This window comes from Hipposideros armiger, unplaced genomic scaffold, assembly GCF_001890085.2.
Source record: "Hipposideros armiger isolate ML-2016 unplaced genomic scaffold, ASM189008v1 scaffold_1430, whole genome shotgun sequence".
Lineage (NCBI taxonomy): Eukaryota > Metazoa > Chordata > Mammalia > Chiroptera > Hipposideridae > Hipposideros > Hipposideros armiger.
The window spans coordinates 93,634-110,689 of NW_017732780.1; the positions used below are offsets into that span (position 1 = coordinate 93,634).

General features: G+C 45.9%; 1 protein-coding gene across 1 annotated transcript in view; it reads left to right on the top strand.

The window, feature by feature from the left end:
• MEI1 (meiotic double-stranded break formation protein 1) overlaps positions 1 to 17,056 on the top strand; it is a 70,570-nt gene that overhangs the window by 48,613 nt on the left and 4,901 nt on the right. The window contains exons 18-24 of the mRNA XM_019633889.1: positions 2,560 to 2,835; positions 9,478 to 9,643; positions 10,750 to 10,854; positions 12,741 to 12,851; positions 13,174 to 13,334; positions 15,549 to 15,630; positions 15,816 to 15,991. Coding sequence (XP_019489434.1) covers positions 2,560 to 2,835; positions 9,478 to 9,643; positions 10,750 to 10,854; positions 12,741 to 12,851; positions 13,174 to 13,334; positions 15,549 to 15,630; positions 15,816 to 15,991 — 1,077 coding nt within the window. The remainder of the gene's footprint in view (positions 1 to 2,559; positions 2,836 to 9,477; positions 9,644 to 10,749; positions 10,855 to 12,740; positions 12,852 to 13,173; positions 13,335 to 15,548; positions 15,631 to 15,815; positions 15,992 to 17,056) is intronic.

A 17,056-nucleotide genomic window follows, 5' to 3' on the forward strand; every position in this document is an offset into this window, starting at 1 on the left:
TTCAATTCCCGGCCCGAGCTGAGCAGCTGCTGAGCTGCCAACAGGTGGCAGGATGGCTCAGCTTACAAAAAAAAAAAAATGAATTGATTGCCCAAGCATTCTCCAAAGGTGACCAGAGAGATTTTTTTAGTATCATTATGAACTCATGGATTTAAAAATATTTGATATGTTTCAATCCACTGCAGTTATTATCCTTTTGAGGCTCAAATTGTTCTATTTTAGGCCAGTTGGAGCCTATTCAAAGATAGCTCCTGAGTCCTTTTCATATAGCCCTAGTACTCTTTGATAGAGTTTGGGCTTTCTAGTATGAAGACCCCCAATAGTTGGAGTGTGGGTATCCCTGGGGACATGGACGTTTCAAAGTATCAGGCCCTACCTATTCCTGGAAGCTCTTTCTTTTTAGTAACTTCTCTCCAGTTTGATCAGCATTTCCTAAGCCCTTGAAAACTACTCATATAAATAAGCACATGATTTTTTTTATTTGCTCCTCAACATTTTAGCTACTCAACCAATATGGGTTGACTACTTGATATGTGCCAGGTGTCATCTGGGACCCGGACAGGATTGAGGTGAATCCAGCATGTTCTCTGTCCCCAGGGAGCACTGGTTTGCCAGGAGAGACAGAAAGATATCTATAAGGCAGGCAACAATAGCAGTGAGTGCTCTCCTGGATCCTGAAGGACTGGCCAAGAGCTACGAAAGCACAGGGGGAGAAGGACTGTGTTTGATAGTTGCATCAGGAGAAGCTTCCTATAGAAGACTAAGAAGGGAGAATTTTCAGGCTGAGAGTAGAGCAAGATTTAAGATACAGAAGTGGAAAGTTGCCCAGTCTATACGTTCAAGGAAGGAAGCCTTTATTAAGTCATGGGAGACAGTGGAGAGAAGCCAGAAAGATAGCTTATGTTTTTAATAACATGCTTGAAAATGAAATTAACAATTCCATTTACAACAAATCAACAAATAATATACATAGGGAAAAAATTTAACAAAAGAAGTGCAAGGACGTATACACTGAAAATTACAAAACATCATTGAAAGAAATTAAAGAAGACCTAAATAAATAGAAAGACATTCTTCTGTGTTTGTGAATCAGAAGACTTAATAGGCAGTTATAAGATAAATAAGTTCTGGAGATGTAATGTACAACACAATGGCTATAGCTAACAAAACCATTTTGTATAATTGAAAGTGCTAAGAGTAGATTTTAAAAGTTCTCATCACAAGGAAAAAATTTGGCAACTGTGAGGTATTGGACTTAATGTGTTAATCATTTCACAATGTATACATATATCAAATCCTTATATTGTACATCATAAATTTATGCAATGTTATATGTCAATTCTATCTCAATAAAACTGGAAGGGAAAAGAAGACGCAATAGTGTTCAGATGGCAGTACTCCCCAAATTGATCTATAGATGTGACACAATCCTGATCAAAATCCCAGTTGCCTCTTTTTTTTCCCCAGAAATGGATGAGCTGATTCTAAAATTCATATAGAAATGCAAGGGACCCAAAATAGCCAAAACAATCTTGAGAAAGAAGACCAAAGATAGAATACTCATACTTCTTGATTTCTAAACTTACTACAAAGCTACAGTAATCATGACAGTATGGTTTGGCATATGGATAGACATCTAGATCCATGAAATAGAATTGAGTCTAAAAATAAGCCCATATATTTATGATCAGTTGATTTTTTTTTTTTTTAGCTGAGCCATCCTGCCACCTGTTGGCAGTTATGATCAGTTGATTTTTGATAAGGATGTTAAGACAATTCAATAGGGAAAGAAGAATCTTTTTAACAAGTGGTGCTGGAACAACTGGACATTCAGATGCAAAAGAATGATGTTGGACCCCTACCCCATACTCTACAAAAAAATTAACCCAAATTGGATCAAAGACCTAAATGAAAGGGCCCAAGCTATAAACTATAAAACTCTTAGACTAGCATATTGAAGAGTTTGTACTTCTTTAATATGTGTACTTTTTAATAATAAGAGAGAGGATTTTGAGGGTTAATAAATGATTCAACACACCTTTTGCCCTGTGTGTGCCAGGCCCTACATCACATGCACAGATTAATCAGCCAGAGTCCCTGCCCTCCAGCAGCTCCAGTCTGGTGTGGGAGGTAGACACATATGTTGACAATTATAACACACTGTGTAAGTGTAGTTACAAAGCTGGGCTTCTCAGCCTTGGTACCATTAATGTTTTGATAGCATAATTCTTTCTTGTAGAAGGCTGTTCTGTGTTTTATAGAGTACTTAGTGGTATCCCTGCTCTCTCCTAGATGCCAGTAACACACCCCCAGTCAAGACCATCCAAAATATCTAAATATTTTTTAATGTCCCTCGGGAGCAAAATTATCCCCAGTTGCTAACCAGTCATAAAGTAAGTGCAGTGGGGTTTTCTTCTCACAAGAGGGCGCTGGGATGAGCCAGTAGGTGTCCTGGAGCACTGAGATGTCAGTACAGCTTTTCCCAGTCACGTCTTGGCTGTTTGTCGGGGTCTCTTAGGTCTCCTGCAAGGTGCATTTAACCCATTTCTTTCCCTCCAGGCTGTGGTCAGTGCCATCAGAAAATTCCTAGAGGGCATCCCGGATCTGCACGTCATCTACACCCACCATCCACTCCTCCTCAGGTTCTTCCTGCTGCATCCAGAGCTGATGAGCAGGTTTGGGCACCGTGTCCTGGAACTTTGGTTTTCCTGGGAAGAGAGCAGCTATGAGGAGCTGGATGATGTCCTCTCTGCTGGACAGCCCACGCTTCCTGCCAGCTTGGCAGCCCTGTTCCACATACTCAGAAGCAGCCCCAGCATCCTGCTTATTTTGCTGGTAGGTGACCACTTGCTCATTTCTGCATTCAGCGATGGTGGGCCTTCTCTCTCTGGGAACTGTTTTATTGATGTCAGGAGGCACCAGCCGCTGCTTTTGCCCGCCTATGGACTTAATGCTGTTTCCATGTGAGTAGGAGGTCCTTCTGGTTGGCAGGTGTCTGTAAATCTATACCCTGTCCTAAGTCTGATGGAAGTCTGCTCACTGAGAGATATGTGCCCCTCCACTCCCCAGGGGATATAACTATGAAATGCTGATCTCAGTCACCATCCCCTCTCACCTCCCTGTCATCTCTCAAGCAGGTAATGCTAGTAAGGGTTTAATGTCCAAGGAGAATCCTAGGGCATGTAGATGGAGATGTCTGATTGCAGAGGGACTTGGCCTCTTTACTGCCATGACTAACATGATGAATGGTACATGTGCAACACTCTCCCTTGGGCATAACCAGAATTGTCAGAAACCCCAATGCTTTTTTATCAAGTAAGACATCCCTATAATTCCTATTAAGTATATCAGTTAGTTAAGTAGGCTGCCTGTGGTCTGCAGTTTTTAACACACTGACTTTAACTCCACCTTTTTTTCTTTCATTCAAGAAAGCACACTGAGAACAAATTAATGGGAGTGATACTGAAGCAGGGCCCGATTGCCCCCCTCCCCCCACACACAACGTCCCAGCCTCACCTTTTATTGACCTATAGCTTAAGGATACACTGTCCCACTGGGCTGGAGCTTGAAATGTCCCCTGTCCCGCCCAGTTCCCTGTTTTAGAAAATTACCCTGAAACTTATCATTAATACCCTTAGGCTTATTGATCATAATTTCTATGGTCTAGCATTCTCTCCCACCAGAGAACCACATTGCCAAAGGGAAGGCTTCATATACCCCCAGAACCTTGACGTAGCCTCTGGAGGAACGCCCAGATTTTCCCTTAAATACCCCAAGCCAGTCTGAAAATGTTAAGGCAGTTTTTGGAGGTGTTAACCTGCTGCCTTCTCTGACCACTGGTGCTCTGATAATAAAAGCTTATTCTATAGCCCACTCCTGTGTCGGTCTATTGGCTGAGCACCGCAGGCAGTGGGAGCCCCGGACAGGGGATAGGGCATCCTGGAGGCATTCATTCTGAGCTCAAGCGGCAGAGCTCATATTACAGTGGTCCCAGCTGGGCCCCTGCTTTATCTTCACTTCGTATCCCTGAGATCTGTCATCTTGTGACGTCACGCATGTGTTGGCTTGACCACATTCATGCTCTAGCTTCCTTGGAGGAGGAAAAAAGGAGAAGGAATGGATAAAAATAAAGCATTAATGCATAGGGGAGGAAGGCAAGATGGGACACCAGGAAGAGTGTCAATGAACAGCTAAGATACTGGTTTTCTTTGCCAGATAAAGTGTTCAGGGTCAGTTCCTCACACATAGTAGGTACTTTATTTGCTGACCCAATGAATTAGGGATCTGGACAGATCCAAGTCTCTCAAAAAAAAAAAAAAAAGAATTCAGATCCTCAGAGAGACATACTAATGATGGCATCTTACTATTTTTTCTTTTCAAACAGATGAATAGATTGAGAGAGAGTTTGCCCAAGGTCACAAGAGTTGAGATTAAAAGCCAGATTTTTAATCTGTGTAATGTTCTTTCTAGTAAACTGAGCTAACTCTCAGAATAAGAGAGAAATAAACCCTGATCCAGTGTTCCATCTAATGGGAGAGCTATTTGAGCACTGAGGATAGTTAATCTAAAAATAAAAGGCCAAAGTGAGTGGCAACAAGTGTTTATGAGATTAAAAAAAATACCAATTGGGAAGCACTGATTCAAGCAGAAACCCAAATAGTGTGCCAATTAGGAGGTGAAGGCAAGTGGTATTTATGAGAAAGGGAAGGGGAATAATTACTTGAATAGAAGGAAGGAATTTCTATGTGACAACATGGGTGGATTTTGAGATTATAATGCTAAGCGAAATAAGTCAGACAGAAAAAGTTGAGAACCATATGATTTCACTGATATGTGGTATATAAAACTGAAAACAACAAAAGAACAAGAAAAACAAATGAAGAAACAGAACTCATAGACACAGACAATAGTTTAGTGGTTGCCAGGGAGTAAGTGGGGAGGGAGGTGGTAGATGAGGGTAAAGGGGGTCAAATATATGGGGATGGAAAGAGAACTGACTCTGGGCGGTGAACACACAATGTGATATATAGATGATGTATTACAGAATTGTATACCTTAATTCTATGTAATTTTGCTAACAATTGTCACCCCAATAAACTTTAATTAAAAAGAAAAGTACTATGTTAGGCTCCCTGGGGATTACAAAAATTTAAAAACAAAAAAAAAGAAAGGGATTTCTATAAGTGCAGATAAGCTAACATAGTGATGCAAACGCTAAAGAATGTCTTTATTTTCAGTCCTAGTCTTAAGGTCTGCTTTTGCGTTATCTTTGCAAACACTTGTTTGGAATACAATGCTACTTTAGGCCCAGTCCAAAGATTATTTTACCTAGTTTTAACATTCCAAAGGTTTGAGGAGTAAGACGTGCAAGGCAGTTTCTCTGGGATGGCAGCTCCATTTCAAGTGGCTCCATTGATATTATTTTTCACAGGATACAGGGAAATATTGGACCTAGTCCCTGCCCCACAGGCTGGTGAGGCAATCAGACACAACAAACCAATATATGCTGATCCTCAAAGGATTTGACAAGTGAAAGGGTTGCCAGGCCAGCCTAGCATCATCAAAGTGCTTATTGTAATTCAGGGACAGTGAGTGGTCTGGTGTGGCTCTGGTATGTCACTGGAGATGAGGTAAGAGAAAGACAGGGAGGAGCAGGTTTTTAGAGGCCTTGAATTCAGTCACTCGTTTTCATTTATCATATATTTATTTGGTGTTCAGTAGGTACTAGGCATTGGGGATACAAAGATAATTCAGATATGGTTGATCAGTCCTTGCCCTTGAGATCACAGATGCTCGTTTCATTTTTGTCACCTTGCAGAGACTTACAAAGCATCACAGAAGGGAGAGAATCAGAGAATGATGAAGCTAGAAAACCATCTCAGATGATGACACTGGGCTTGGGAGTGGTAGGAGAGTCTAAGTGCCTGTAGGCTTACTCCTCCTGGGTGCTCTGGATGTCTTCCCGGACCCAGACTCTCACTGGTCCCTGCCCTCCCAACCCTTTCCACTCCCAAGTCTTTCCCTTTACAGCCAAATTCCTAGAAGTAGCTTTCTGCTTTCGATATCATCATCTCTCACTCATTCCTCCACCCACTAGCTTCTTACTCCATCACTACTTAAAATCACTCTCACCAGGATTAGCAATAATGCCCTTGTGGCTAATTACAGTGGACGGTCTGGCTCTCATGTTATATGACTTGTTAGTATTTGATGGTTGTCCACTTCCTTTTTATTGCCTCTTGGTTTTAATAACATCAACTCTCTTACTTTTTTCTGTTACCTCTTTGATGCTCCTTCCTAGTGTCTTTTATGGTTTTCTCTCTGACTACTATTTGAAAGTTGATGTTCCTCAAGGTTTTGTCCTAGGTCACTTTTCACTCAGTGCCTTCTTTTTGGGTCGTCTCATTCATTCCCACAGCTTTGGTGGCCCTCTGCTGTTTGCTGATGACTTATATCTCCTCCCATCCCTGACCTCTCTCCTGAGCTCCAGACCCATAAAGCTAACCATCTATTTGACATTTCTGTTTAAAATGGAGTTCATTATCTTCCTCTCCCAAGTTCTGTTTCTCAGCCTGGACCTGGCTAGGGTGGAGGCCCCTCCCTAACTGAAGGCTATCCTGGCTTCAAAGGACATAAGTACTGAAAAGAAATAAGCCAAAGAGAAAATGAATCTCACAAGACCAAATTCTATTTATTTATTTAAAAAATTTTTATAATGAAAAATAACGCAAGTATAGAAAATCACATCAAGCACCTGCACAGCTTAATTATTATATGGGAATACTCTGGTAACTGCCACGTGTGTCAGGAAACAGAACTGGCAGCCACTCCAGAAGTCCACCACATGCCCCCATCAATGATGACCCCTATCTGTCCCCTCTAGAATAACCACTAGCCTGAGTTTTATAGTATTAATATTATCTTTCTTACAGGTTTTTAAAGTTCTGACAGTTAAGTGTCTGTCCCTAAATACTATAGTTTAGTCTTCCTTTTTATGTGTGTGTATGTATATATGTTTTAAGTCTCCTTTAATCCACAGACTTCCCCTCTATTTCATTTTTTTGTCCCCCTTGCAATTTATTTGGCCAAGCAACCAGATGGTTATTCTCTAGAGTTTCCCAGGCAGGGTTTGCTGATTACATCCGTGGGGGTCATTGTCAGGAGACCAAATTCTTAGAGAAAAGGTATCTCACCCTTTGTTGTAGTGACCCAGTTTTTCTCCTCGAATGTACACCATCCTCATCACCCCTCCTTCCTGGAGGAGGTGGGGACAGGGCAGAGAGCAGCCTTGAGCTTTGCCAGGTAGAGCTCAACAGGAAGGAGCTGCACTTAGGGCTGGGTGCTACATAGAGGTGCCGGCAGATGAAGGCATCTGAGCTTCAGTTTCCTCACTTGTAAAATGGAGATAATGAGAGGTTAAATGAAAGACTATGTAGAAACATTCTTGGTATGCTATACACGGTAGGCTATCATTCAATGATCATTGACTGACTCTGAGCCACAGAGATGTTAATCTCAGAGAAGCTTATTGAATTGCCCAAGGTCATATAGCTAATAAGGGTCATAACCATGACTGGAGCCTTCAGTTAATGAGTTTTTCATTAAATTAGATCCTAGAAACATCAGTGGTTAAAAAAAAAAAAAGAAAGAAAAAGTGAGGAACAGCTTCATTGTCTATTCATATACTTCTGTATAATTCCTACCATTTCTCCCCAGCTTCTAGCCACAGGAGGGGAAAAGAGTCTAAGAATATGTGTTGGTACCAATTTCTGTTTTTTATAAGGGTAATTAACAGCTGAAAACAAAGCTGTTAATTGCCACTCTTATCAATGGGTGGTCTTTCATGTAGGTTGTTTAGATGTGAAAAAACAATGATGTTACAGAAGCTCTTTGTCCCTGCTTGGCCACATCACCCTGGTTGGTCCAGTCCCAGATAGTTCTGGACAAGAGTGATTGCAGAGTGGGCTATGTTCCACCCAGAGCCTTTCCACTGATCCATGTGATGGGATGCACACCTTCCCCTGGCATTTACCATGGCCACCAAAGGCTGAGGAGCCCCCTGCCTCTTGGGCCTTTAAAATTTACTAACTCAGGTTTCTGATGGACCAGCTCTGACAGTCAAACAGCCATTTGCTAGTGAAGGAGCAGGTCCCCAAAACTGGTTTGGTCTTGGAACCTGTGACCTTGGGGATATCACACCTCCTCTGGGCTTCAGTCTCATACTCTATAAAGTGAAAGTGTTGGTGAAATGAATTAGGAATCCCTCTAGCCCTCCCAATTCTATGCCCCTCTTTTTCCAGAGATGTTTTCACAGTCCTACAAGGTGACATAGTTGGAGCCGATCTCATCCCTGCCCTTCATTAACTCATAGTTACAACGCCACTGTTTTCTTGACAGGCAAACTACTTAGTCGGCCCCAGTTTTCTCATTTGAAAAATCAGGATGACACCTATCTGGAAGAGTTATTATGAAGACACAGATAATACATAAACAAACATACAGCTACCGTTCAAACACAGCACAGTACCTGACATTATTAGGCCCTAATCGAATGGTTGCGATTGATATAGTTGTTTCTCTGGCAGCTGTGGAGGTTTGTGAAGAGCCAAGGCCAGACACTCCTGTGCCACCCAGTGGTCAGCACATCTGGAATTGTCTGGTCGGATGCCCTGTACCCATGTCCCTCTGTGTGTCAGGCATTGTCCTCCCTGGAAAGGGAGTCTGTGTGTGACCTTGGATTCATAGCACCCAGCCCTAACTGGCCCAGCACATTAGCATGTCCAAAAGAATTGGCTTGTTCGAGCTGATAGGTGCCAGGAGCTATCAGTGGGATAGCCTCTGGTGCAACTTCTGACTGACTTTGCCTTTAACATATACTCATTAAAATAACTGTGAAAGCAAATAAAATGCAGTGTCTTTTCCCACCTTGTAAACCCAAGGCTTTTATAGCTTGGGGCAGAAATAGCCAGATGCCATGGCAGAAAAAGGGCCTGACCTGGTCACCTGGTCCTCACTTCTCCCTGTGCCTGGAGTCTGTCCTAACCCATCCCTTACCTGCTGCATAGCATCTCCTTCCTCCTCTCCCCTTCTCCCTTAAGGCACACAGGTCAGCTGTCCTGAAATAACCTTTTCTTGACCCTGATACTCCCATTTGCATAAGAGAGGCATCCTGGAAAGTAGAAAGAGCTTTGGGTTTGGAGTTAGTAGACCTGCATTCAAACCCTGGCTGTGCCACTTACTGGTTTATGTGGCCTTTTGCACATCATGTAATCCCTGTGAGCCTCTGTTTCCGCCTGTTTAGAATGCACCTATTGAATGCATAGGATGGTACATAATAGGTGCTGAGTAAGTGAGCGCTTCCTTCCCCAGGTTCTGTGACACTATCATCCTGGCCCCTTTCCTAACCCCTCTCTTCTTCACTGTCTACCTGTCCCCAATCATGATGCCCTTTGAACTCTGGCTTTCTCTCCTGCTCAGGACCTCATCTATTCCAACCCAATGGACATAGCCCACAAGGTACTGATTGTCCTGAAGACCTTTTTGAGAAGGAATGAGGATGTCCAAGTGGGTGGTCTCATCCGAGGTCACTTCCTGCTGATCCTACAGCGTCTGCTGGTAGAACATGGGGCCTCCCCATCAGAAGGTCAGTCTGAAGCTGCTGGGGGCGTGTTTTGCCATGAAGGTCAGTCAGGAGTGAGCATCTCTGCCCTAATGAGGTCTGCTCCAGGAGAGAGAATCAAAGTTTTCTCTGCAAAAAATGTCAGGCCAGTGTGGCATCAAGCTAAACTTAACCTCCTTCCTCTCATTGGAGAGTGGGTGCTCAACATATTTGGGGTGTGTGTGTGTGTGTGTGTGTGTGTGTGGTGTTTTTATGTTTAACGTCTCTGTGTTTAGCATGGGTGGGTGTGTTTGATGTGTGTACAGGTCCCCACCCTACACGGCATGTGCTCAGAGCTGTTTGTCACAAGAATGACAGCCCCCACTTGGGAAGAAGAAAGCAGGAAATATGGGGGAGGCCAGGGAGGCAGCAGCAGCCAGCAGGGGCCTGGGAAGGGGTGGACCTGTGATGCATTGGGAGCTCCCACCCAGTGAGATCCAGAAGGATAGTTTCTACATCTGGAACGAGACTCCCTGGAATCAAGGAAGCTTGATGTTTGGTACAGTATGAAGATACTGAAAAGGTTGGGAATGGTTTGTCTTTTCCTATTTTTAGAAAGTTGAATTTTTAAATTAAATTTCCAAGCAATTAAGAGGAAATGGGAGGAAAGCTGTGGTACTTGGTCCAGTCCTGACAGTGGGGGTTTTGAGATAAATTTAAGGATGCCTGGAGGAGCTGAGTCCTTCCTTTGCGGGGAAGGATAAGCGACACCTAAATGATAATGGTGTTTAACAGCCATGAGATTTTATGGAAACACATAGTGGAAAGACTGTGGGCATCAAATTCAGATTTGGGTTCAAGTCCTGGCCCTGCCATTTATTGGTTGTGGGATCTTGAAGAAGTCATTCAGCCTCTCTGGGCCTCAATTTTCTTTATTGCAAAATAGGAATAACAATCTTTGTTTCATATGGTTTTAAGGGGATTAAGTGAAATACTGACTTCCTAGTACCCAACCCAGAGTTGACACTCAGTATGTCAGCTGCCCCTGCCCGCAGTGAAGAAGGAAGAAGGTAGGAAGTAGGGGTAAATTCAACAAACCATTGACAGCCAGTTGGGTCAGGCCCCTGACCAGCCTTCCTTGTTCCTCACAGCCTCGGGGAACCTGCCATCGCTGCTGAGCCTCCTCTCTTTGGTGCAGCTGAGGACCGAGTCAGAGCAAGAACTGGACAGCATGGCCATGAAGCTCCTTCACCAAGGTGCTGCCACTTGGGGCAGTGCTGAGGCCCCGGGGCTGGGTGGCCTGTGGCTGCTCCTTTCTTCCGTCCTTTCATCCCTTTGGAAGAAGCTAGTGGGTCAGTCTGTTTCTGAGGGCTTCTTGCTAAGGGGCCTTTCAGATCTTTCTCTACTGGTTCCGTTAGAGTGTTTGGGAGACCAAATAGAAAAGAAAATACATATATAGGTAAAATTATGTGATATGCATAAGCTCTGGAGTCGGGAAGACCTGGATTTGTTCTCAGCTCAGCAACTGGCTTTGTGACCTTGGACAATCACCTAGCCTTTATGAGCCTTAGGTTCCTCATAAGTAAAATAATAGTACTTACCTGATTTAGTCAAGGTTGAGATAAGGAATAACTATGTGTAGAATGCCACACAGTGCTTGGCACACAGTAGGCCTTCGGCGGATACTATCCATGTAGGTTCATTTTTCCTGGCACAAGTTCAGTTCTCCATCCCACCCCACTGCTGATTCAGGATCTAATGATCCGGTTCTCCAGGCCTCTTTTCTACCCATATCTCAAACCTCATTAGGACCTTTTATTGCTTGTTAATGCAGTTGCCACTTCATAGGCAGTACCCTCAGGAAGATTTGTTGAGGAAAGGTTGAAATGAATAAGAAAAGTGTGTGTGTTCAGTACCTGTCAGGTCCTCTGGCCTGGGTGAGGATGGTTCTTTCCCTGCATGGAGCCCAGACCTCCTCATGAGAAGATCAGTGTCAGGCTCAGAAAGGACCTCCAGGCTCAGCTTGGTGCTGGTCATTGCTGGCCTGTGTGTCAGATCAAGGGTGACAGTTAGCTGAGAGCAAGGTCTGTGTGTGTCAAATCATCCATCAAAAAGGCCTCTGAGCCCTTGAGCCATTCTCTACTGCTCGGGCATGCTTCTATTTTTTTGAAGTGTACTATCTCTTCTAATAAACTTTAAAAAAAAAAAAGCCTCTGACAGGGAGGAATACAGGCTGAAACATACACGTTAAATGTAATATACGTTTACATATAACCCCTGAGTACTTTTATTTGAGAGCTTTGGTAGTAGAGGACTAGTTCAGGGGTGCTGGGGAGTGGGCTGATTGTCCAGTTGACCACAAGCCCATTACAAGTCAAGTGTGATGTGGATGCCAAAAAGTGAATGGAGACTTAGGTAGGTTTTATGTTGGGGTCATGGGGGGCAGGTGGAGCAAGGAGTGGCAATTCCCAGGAGGAAAGGTACGTGCTCTTTAGAAGTCTACAGTGTGATAACTGCTCTGATGAGGGCTGGGGGAGCACAGAGAGGCATCTCATCTTGCCTTGAGAGGTTAGAGAATGCTTCATGGGGGAGGTGAACTTCAAGATGAATCTTGATTGCTGAATAGGAGTTAAGGAGTTAGCCAGATGAGAGTGATGTGAGAGAGAGAATATGGCAAGTTCAGGGAACTGCACATGGATGGTTAGAGAGCGCCCCTGGGAAGGTGCCCCTTTGCTGGGAGAAGGCGGAGGCAGTATCTTCTTCCTGCCAAGTGTGGCAGGTTGGCCTAGATGACCTCTGCAGACCCTCCAACCTGCAGTCTGTGCTAGCATCAGCGCTGTTAGAAGATGCCTTTGACCACCTAGACTTGTGCAGTCTGCTCTAACGTGCAGCTGTGGGCTGCTTGCTAGATGTTTGTTCAGATGGAGGGTGTGAACATTCCTTCAGGTGTGTCACTGTGTTTCTTTCCATTGGCTGTAATACCGGGGACACTTAGTTTATGCTTGGTTCCCCAACACTGAAATCTGAAATGAGTCAGTTGAGGGTCATTCTCTGTGAGAAGCGTGAGTGCTGGTGTGCGTTGTTTGCGTTAAAGGCACGGAGTGCTGTGCGATGGGTGCCTGGGGCCTCTTGTCTCCTGCAGTGAGCAAGCTCTGTGGGAAATGCAGCCCCACTGACGAGGACATCCTGCAGCCCTCCTTCAACTTCCTGTATTGGAGCCTTCATCAGACCACGCTGGGCAGTCAGAAAAGAGGTGCTGGGGCCCAGGCTGGGATAGTGAAGGGGAAGGGTGCGGGGCAGTGTCTGTGGCCTGTGCTCCCCTCAGTTTTTCCATCTTAAAAAAATAAACGAGGGGGGATGTGACTGGACCAGATGGTCATAAGGTCCTTTCTGGCTCTGATAACCTGTGGTTTTGGAATGAAGCTGGGGCCCTTAGAGCCTCAAGCTGATCCATGGATATGTCCACCATGTGTGTGTGTGAAGCCCCCAGTGGGTGCTAACCAACCACCGTGGTGTCAGTGAGCTGGGACTCCTGCATAACTCATGTGGCCTCTGCCCTGCCGGACCCTCTGCAGCCGCTGCAGTGCTTCTGAGCAGCACAACCCTGATAGAGCTGTTGGAGAAAATGCTGGCGCTCACCTGGGCCGAGGAGGGCTCTCCCAGGACCACACTCCTCTGCTCTGCCTGGCTGCTCACTGCCTCCTTCTCTGCGCAGCAGCATGATGGCAGTCTGCAGGTTAGTCTCTAACCCCTGTGGCTTTGGGGCATGGGGTGGCATGCAAAAGAATGATGAAGATCCTGGGCTCTGGTCCCAGCCCTGTGGCTTATTAGCTACGTAACCTTGGCCAGGTGTTTAACTTTCTGAGCATCCGTTTCCTTGTGTACAAAATGGCGAAAACATCCAGACTTGTTGTCAAGTTGGTTTACATTAATCCATTTAACACACATGGATCACCATATGTCAGGCTGTATTCTAAACTCAGAGGAATAAAATATGAGTACAGTATGTACCCCACACTTGGGGAACTTGTATTTGTAGACAAAGCTAGTGGGGAAGGCATTCCAGGTGAAGAGAACAATATGACCAAAGGCATGAACTGCACAATTTAGAACATGGTGTTCATATGTGGAGAGTGATGAGGTGCTGTGTGGCGGCTGGAATGTAGGGGTGACTGTCAGATTGGACAAGAAGGCAGAAGCCGCCTGTGCCCTTGAAGGGGTGGGTGGCAAGCTGTGAAGTGCCACACATGTGTAAGCTGTCGTTGTGAGAAGGTGATGCAGGGAATGAGGGAGCAGTGGACATGTCCACAGAGCCTTCCTTTCCTCTCATCCCCTCCCCCCACAGGACTTGTCATCACAGTGTCCTGTATGAGCTCCTCTGGGGGCTACTTCACATACAGGTGTCTCCTCTCTAAGGCTGGCTGCTACCCTAAACAGAAACCACCTTTTAGCCTTCAAGGTATCTTCACATTGTGCCCAGCCCTGTGCCAATCTAATGCCAGACACATACTCATTTGTGTAGAAGTGTAGTCAGTTTTAAAGTTTGGCCTCTGGGGTGGCAGCAAGCTGTGACCGGTCCGTGCCATAGAAGATCTGCAGGTTGTTGCCCAAGGCATTCATTTGGGACAGGAACCTTTCCTGGTTTTCTGTGTGAGACTGTGAGACCCACTCATACCCCTGCAGTCACATGCCTGGGTGCAAGCCTGTGCCATGTCCTTGGCTCTGCCCTGGCCCTCAGCTCCCACCTAGCCAATTACCTAACTGTGTCCACTCTAGTCCCCACCACTGCCCTAGCTCAGGCCTGATTGTTCATCCTGACCACTACTGCGGCCTCTTCACAATCTCCTGGCCGCCCTGCCCCTCCCTTCCTCACGTCTCCTGTCCCCGCAGCCAGTCTGTGCCCACTTCTGCTCCGCCCACACTCCTTTGGTTTTTTGCCCTCCACATGGCTGCCGAGACCCTCCTTACCTGGCCAGCCCTTCTGCAGCCTTCCTTGCTGCCACTCCACCTCCTTCCCTGTCCTGTGACCAGGTGTTTGCTCTTTTCCTAGTCAGCTGTGCTGTTTCACATCTCCATACCTTTGTTTGTTTGTTTTTGATTGATGTGATTGATTTTTAATAGGCTTTATTTTTAGGACAGTTTTAGATTTACAGAAGTGATCAGATAGCACAGAGAGTTCCTATATAACCCCCGCACAGTTTCCTCTGTTAACATCTCACATTAGTGTGGCATCTCCATACCTTTAGGCAGTTTGTTCTTCTGCCTAGAACCTGCTGAAGCCACAAGCCAACTAGCATTTTTGAGGAGCTGCTTTGTGCCAGGCTGTGATAGATCCATGCAGAGGATAAGTAGTTCCTGCCTTCAGGCAGCTTGTGTCCTGGGTGAGGATGGCAGAGCATACTCACTGCTTTGAACCTGCTACCCTGACAATCCCTCAGTCTGGTCATTGCTTTGACATTAAGGAGCACATTCACCAATGCTGCTCCTCAACTGTTCACGATAGCTCTGGAGGGAATGAAAGCAGGTGGCACTGTTCCCATTTCATAGATGAAGGAAGTAAGGCAGGCTCAAAGAGATGCAGTGCAGTGACTTGCCCACGATTGCACAGTTGGCCAGTGGCAGAGCGAGGCTGTCTGACTCCAGATCTAAGTTAGTGGATGGTGGGCTGAGGCGGAGGCTGAATCGCAGATGAAGCCAGGGAAGGCTTCCTGGTGGAGGAGGGCCTTAAGGATGGGGGAGATTTGGGAGAAGCAGGGTTCTCCAGGTCAGGGTTTAATTTCCCTCATATTCCTGAATCCAGGACTGGTGAGGCTCACAAGACTGTGTGTGGCCGCCTTTGTCCTTTGGATGCAGCTGGTATGTGTGGTGGGTAGAAGAGCTATTGGGGCAGGTTATTTTCCACCCATGCTCCCAGAATATGGGGGTTATCTCTTTACCTGCTCCCTACCAGGTTCACCAGACACTGTCCGTGGAACTGGACCAAGTATTGAAGGCCCTCAGCTTTCCGAAGAAAAAAGCTGCACTGCTCTCAGGTGTGGGCCCAGGGGCCTCTAGCAGTAAAAGAAAAGCTTTTCCCTGGCTTCTGAGATGAAACCACCCCTCCCAGACCAGCCTCTGGTCACCCCATTATAATCTCCACTGTCTTCCCCGTATGACAGAGCTGGGTGGAGGTGGGGAAGGAGGAAGGAACTGAGTGTAAGGAGTTTCTTGCTTTCAGCTGCCATCTTATGCTTCCTGCGGACAGCCCTGCAACAAAGCTTTTCCTCTTCCCTGGTGGCCCTGGTGCCCTCAGGGGCGCGGCCACCGCCAGCCCCTGAGGACACTGTCCTAGCTCCACTGGGAACATCACAAGTGCTGTCCCTGGTCATTGGACTGCAGAACCTCTTGGTGCAGGTAAGGCCCTTGCTGAGTGAGTCCTTACTTCTCCCAGAACAAGAGCAGGAAGGGTGCCTGCCTGTCAAGGCCTGGAGGGTGGATTCATTGGGGTTTTTAAAGTTACAGTAACAGAAATGAAACTCAAATGGGCTCATAACTGAGAAGTCCAGGTGTCAGTACTGGTTTCAGGCACAGCTGGATCCCAGAGGCTCAGACACTGTCTCCATCTCTTGGCCCTGCGTTTCTCTCTGTCAGCTTTGTTGTCATGGGATGACAGGATGACCAACAGCAGCTCCTGGCTTATATCCTTCTAGCAGAAAGAAGGTTTCTCTTTCCCAGTAGTCCCGAGAATTGGGTCTCATCAGCCTGGCTCGGGTAATGTGCCAATCACTATGGCTGGGGCATGGGATGCTCTGATTTCCCTGGCTTGGGTCAGTGCCCTCTCCTGGAGGCTGGGGCTTATGGTTATCTCTCCATAGCCCATGTAGACTGAACATGAGAAAGGGATGGTTCCACAAAAGAAAACTGTTCCCGGAAGAAAGAGGAATGGATCCTGGGCAAGCAAAGATAGTAGAAGTCCACCGCAGAAGGGTTTGTGTTTTATAGCTTAAAGGATTCTTGGAAATCATGGTTTTTCCAGCCATCACGTACTGTGAAGGGTGGTGGGGGCATAGAGATAAGTCAGGTGCCTTTGAGGAGTCAACAGTTGGGGGCGGGGGAGGGTGCCTTGTAGATAGGTGATAACAGTGTGGTCAGTGCTGGGCTAAAGGGAAGCACTACACTGTGGGGCCACAGGATGTTACTGATAGGCTGGTGCAGGGTGAGTGTGGGGTTGGCTATTAGGGAAGGCTTCCTGGGGGAGATGCTTGAGCTGGGCTGGAAAGACCAAGTGACTTGTCCTAGGTCCCCAAGGGCAGGGGGCATAGAGATGTCACTGATCTGGACAGCAGCACCATTTCAATCTCTGATGTGGATTAATTCCGTGTCCCTAGCCTTGTGACCTGTTTCCTACCTGCAATTCTTCTCATTCAAGGAGCTTATTATCTATTATTTTCAAATATGAGCTGGTCACTGTAGGGTGAC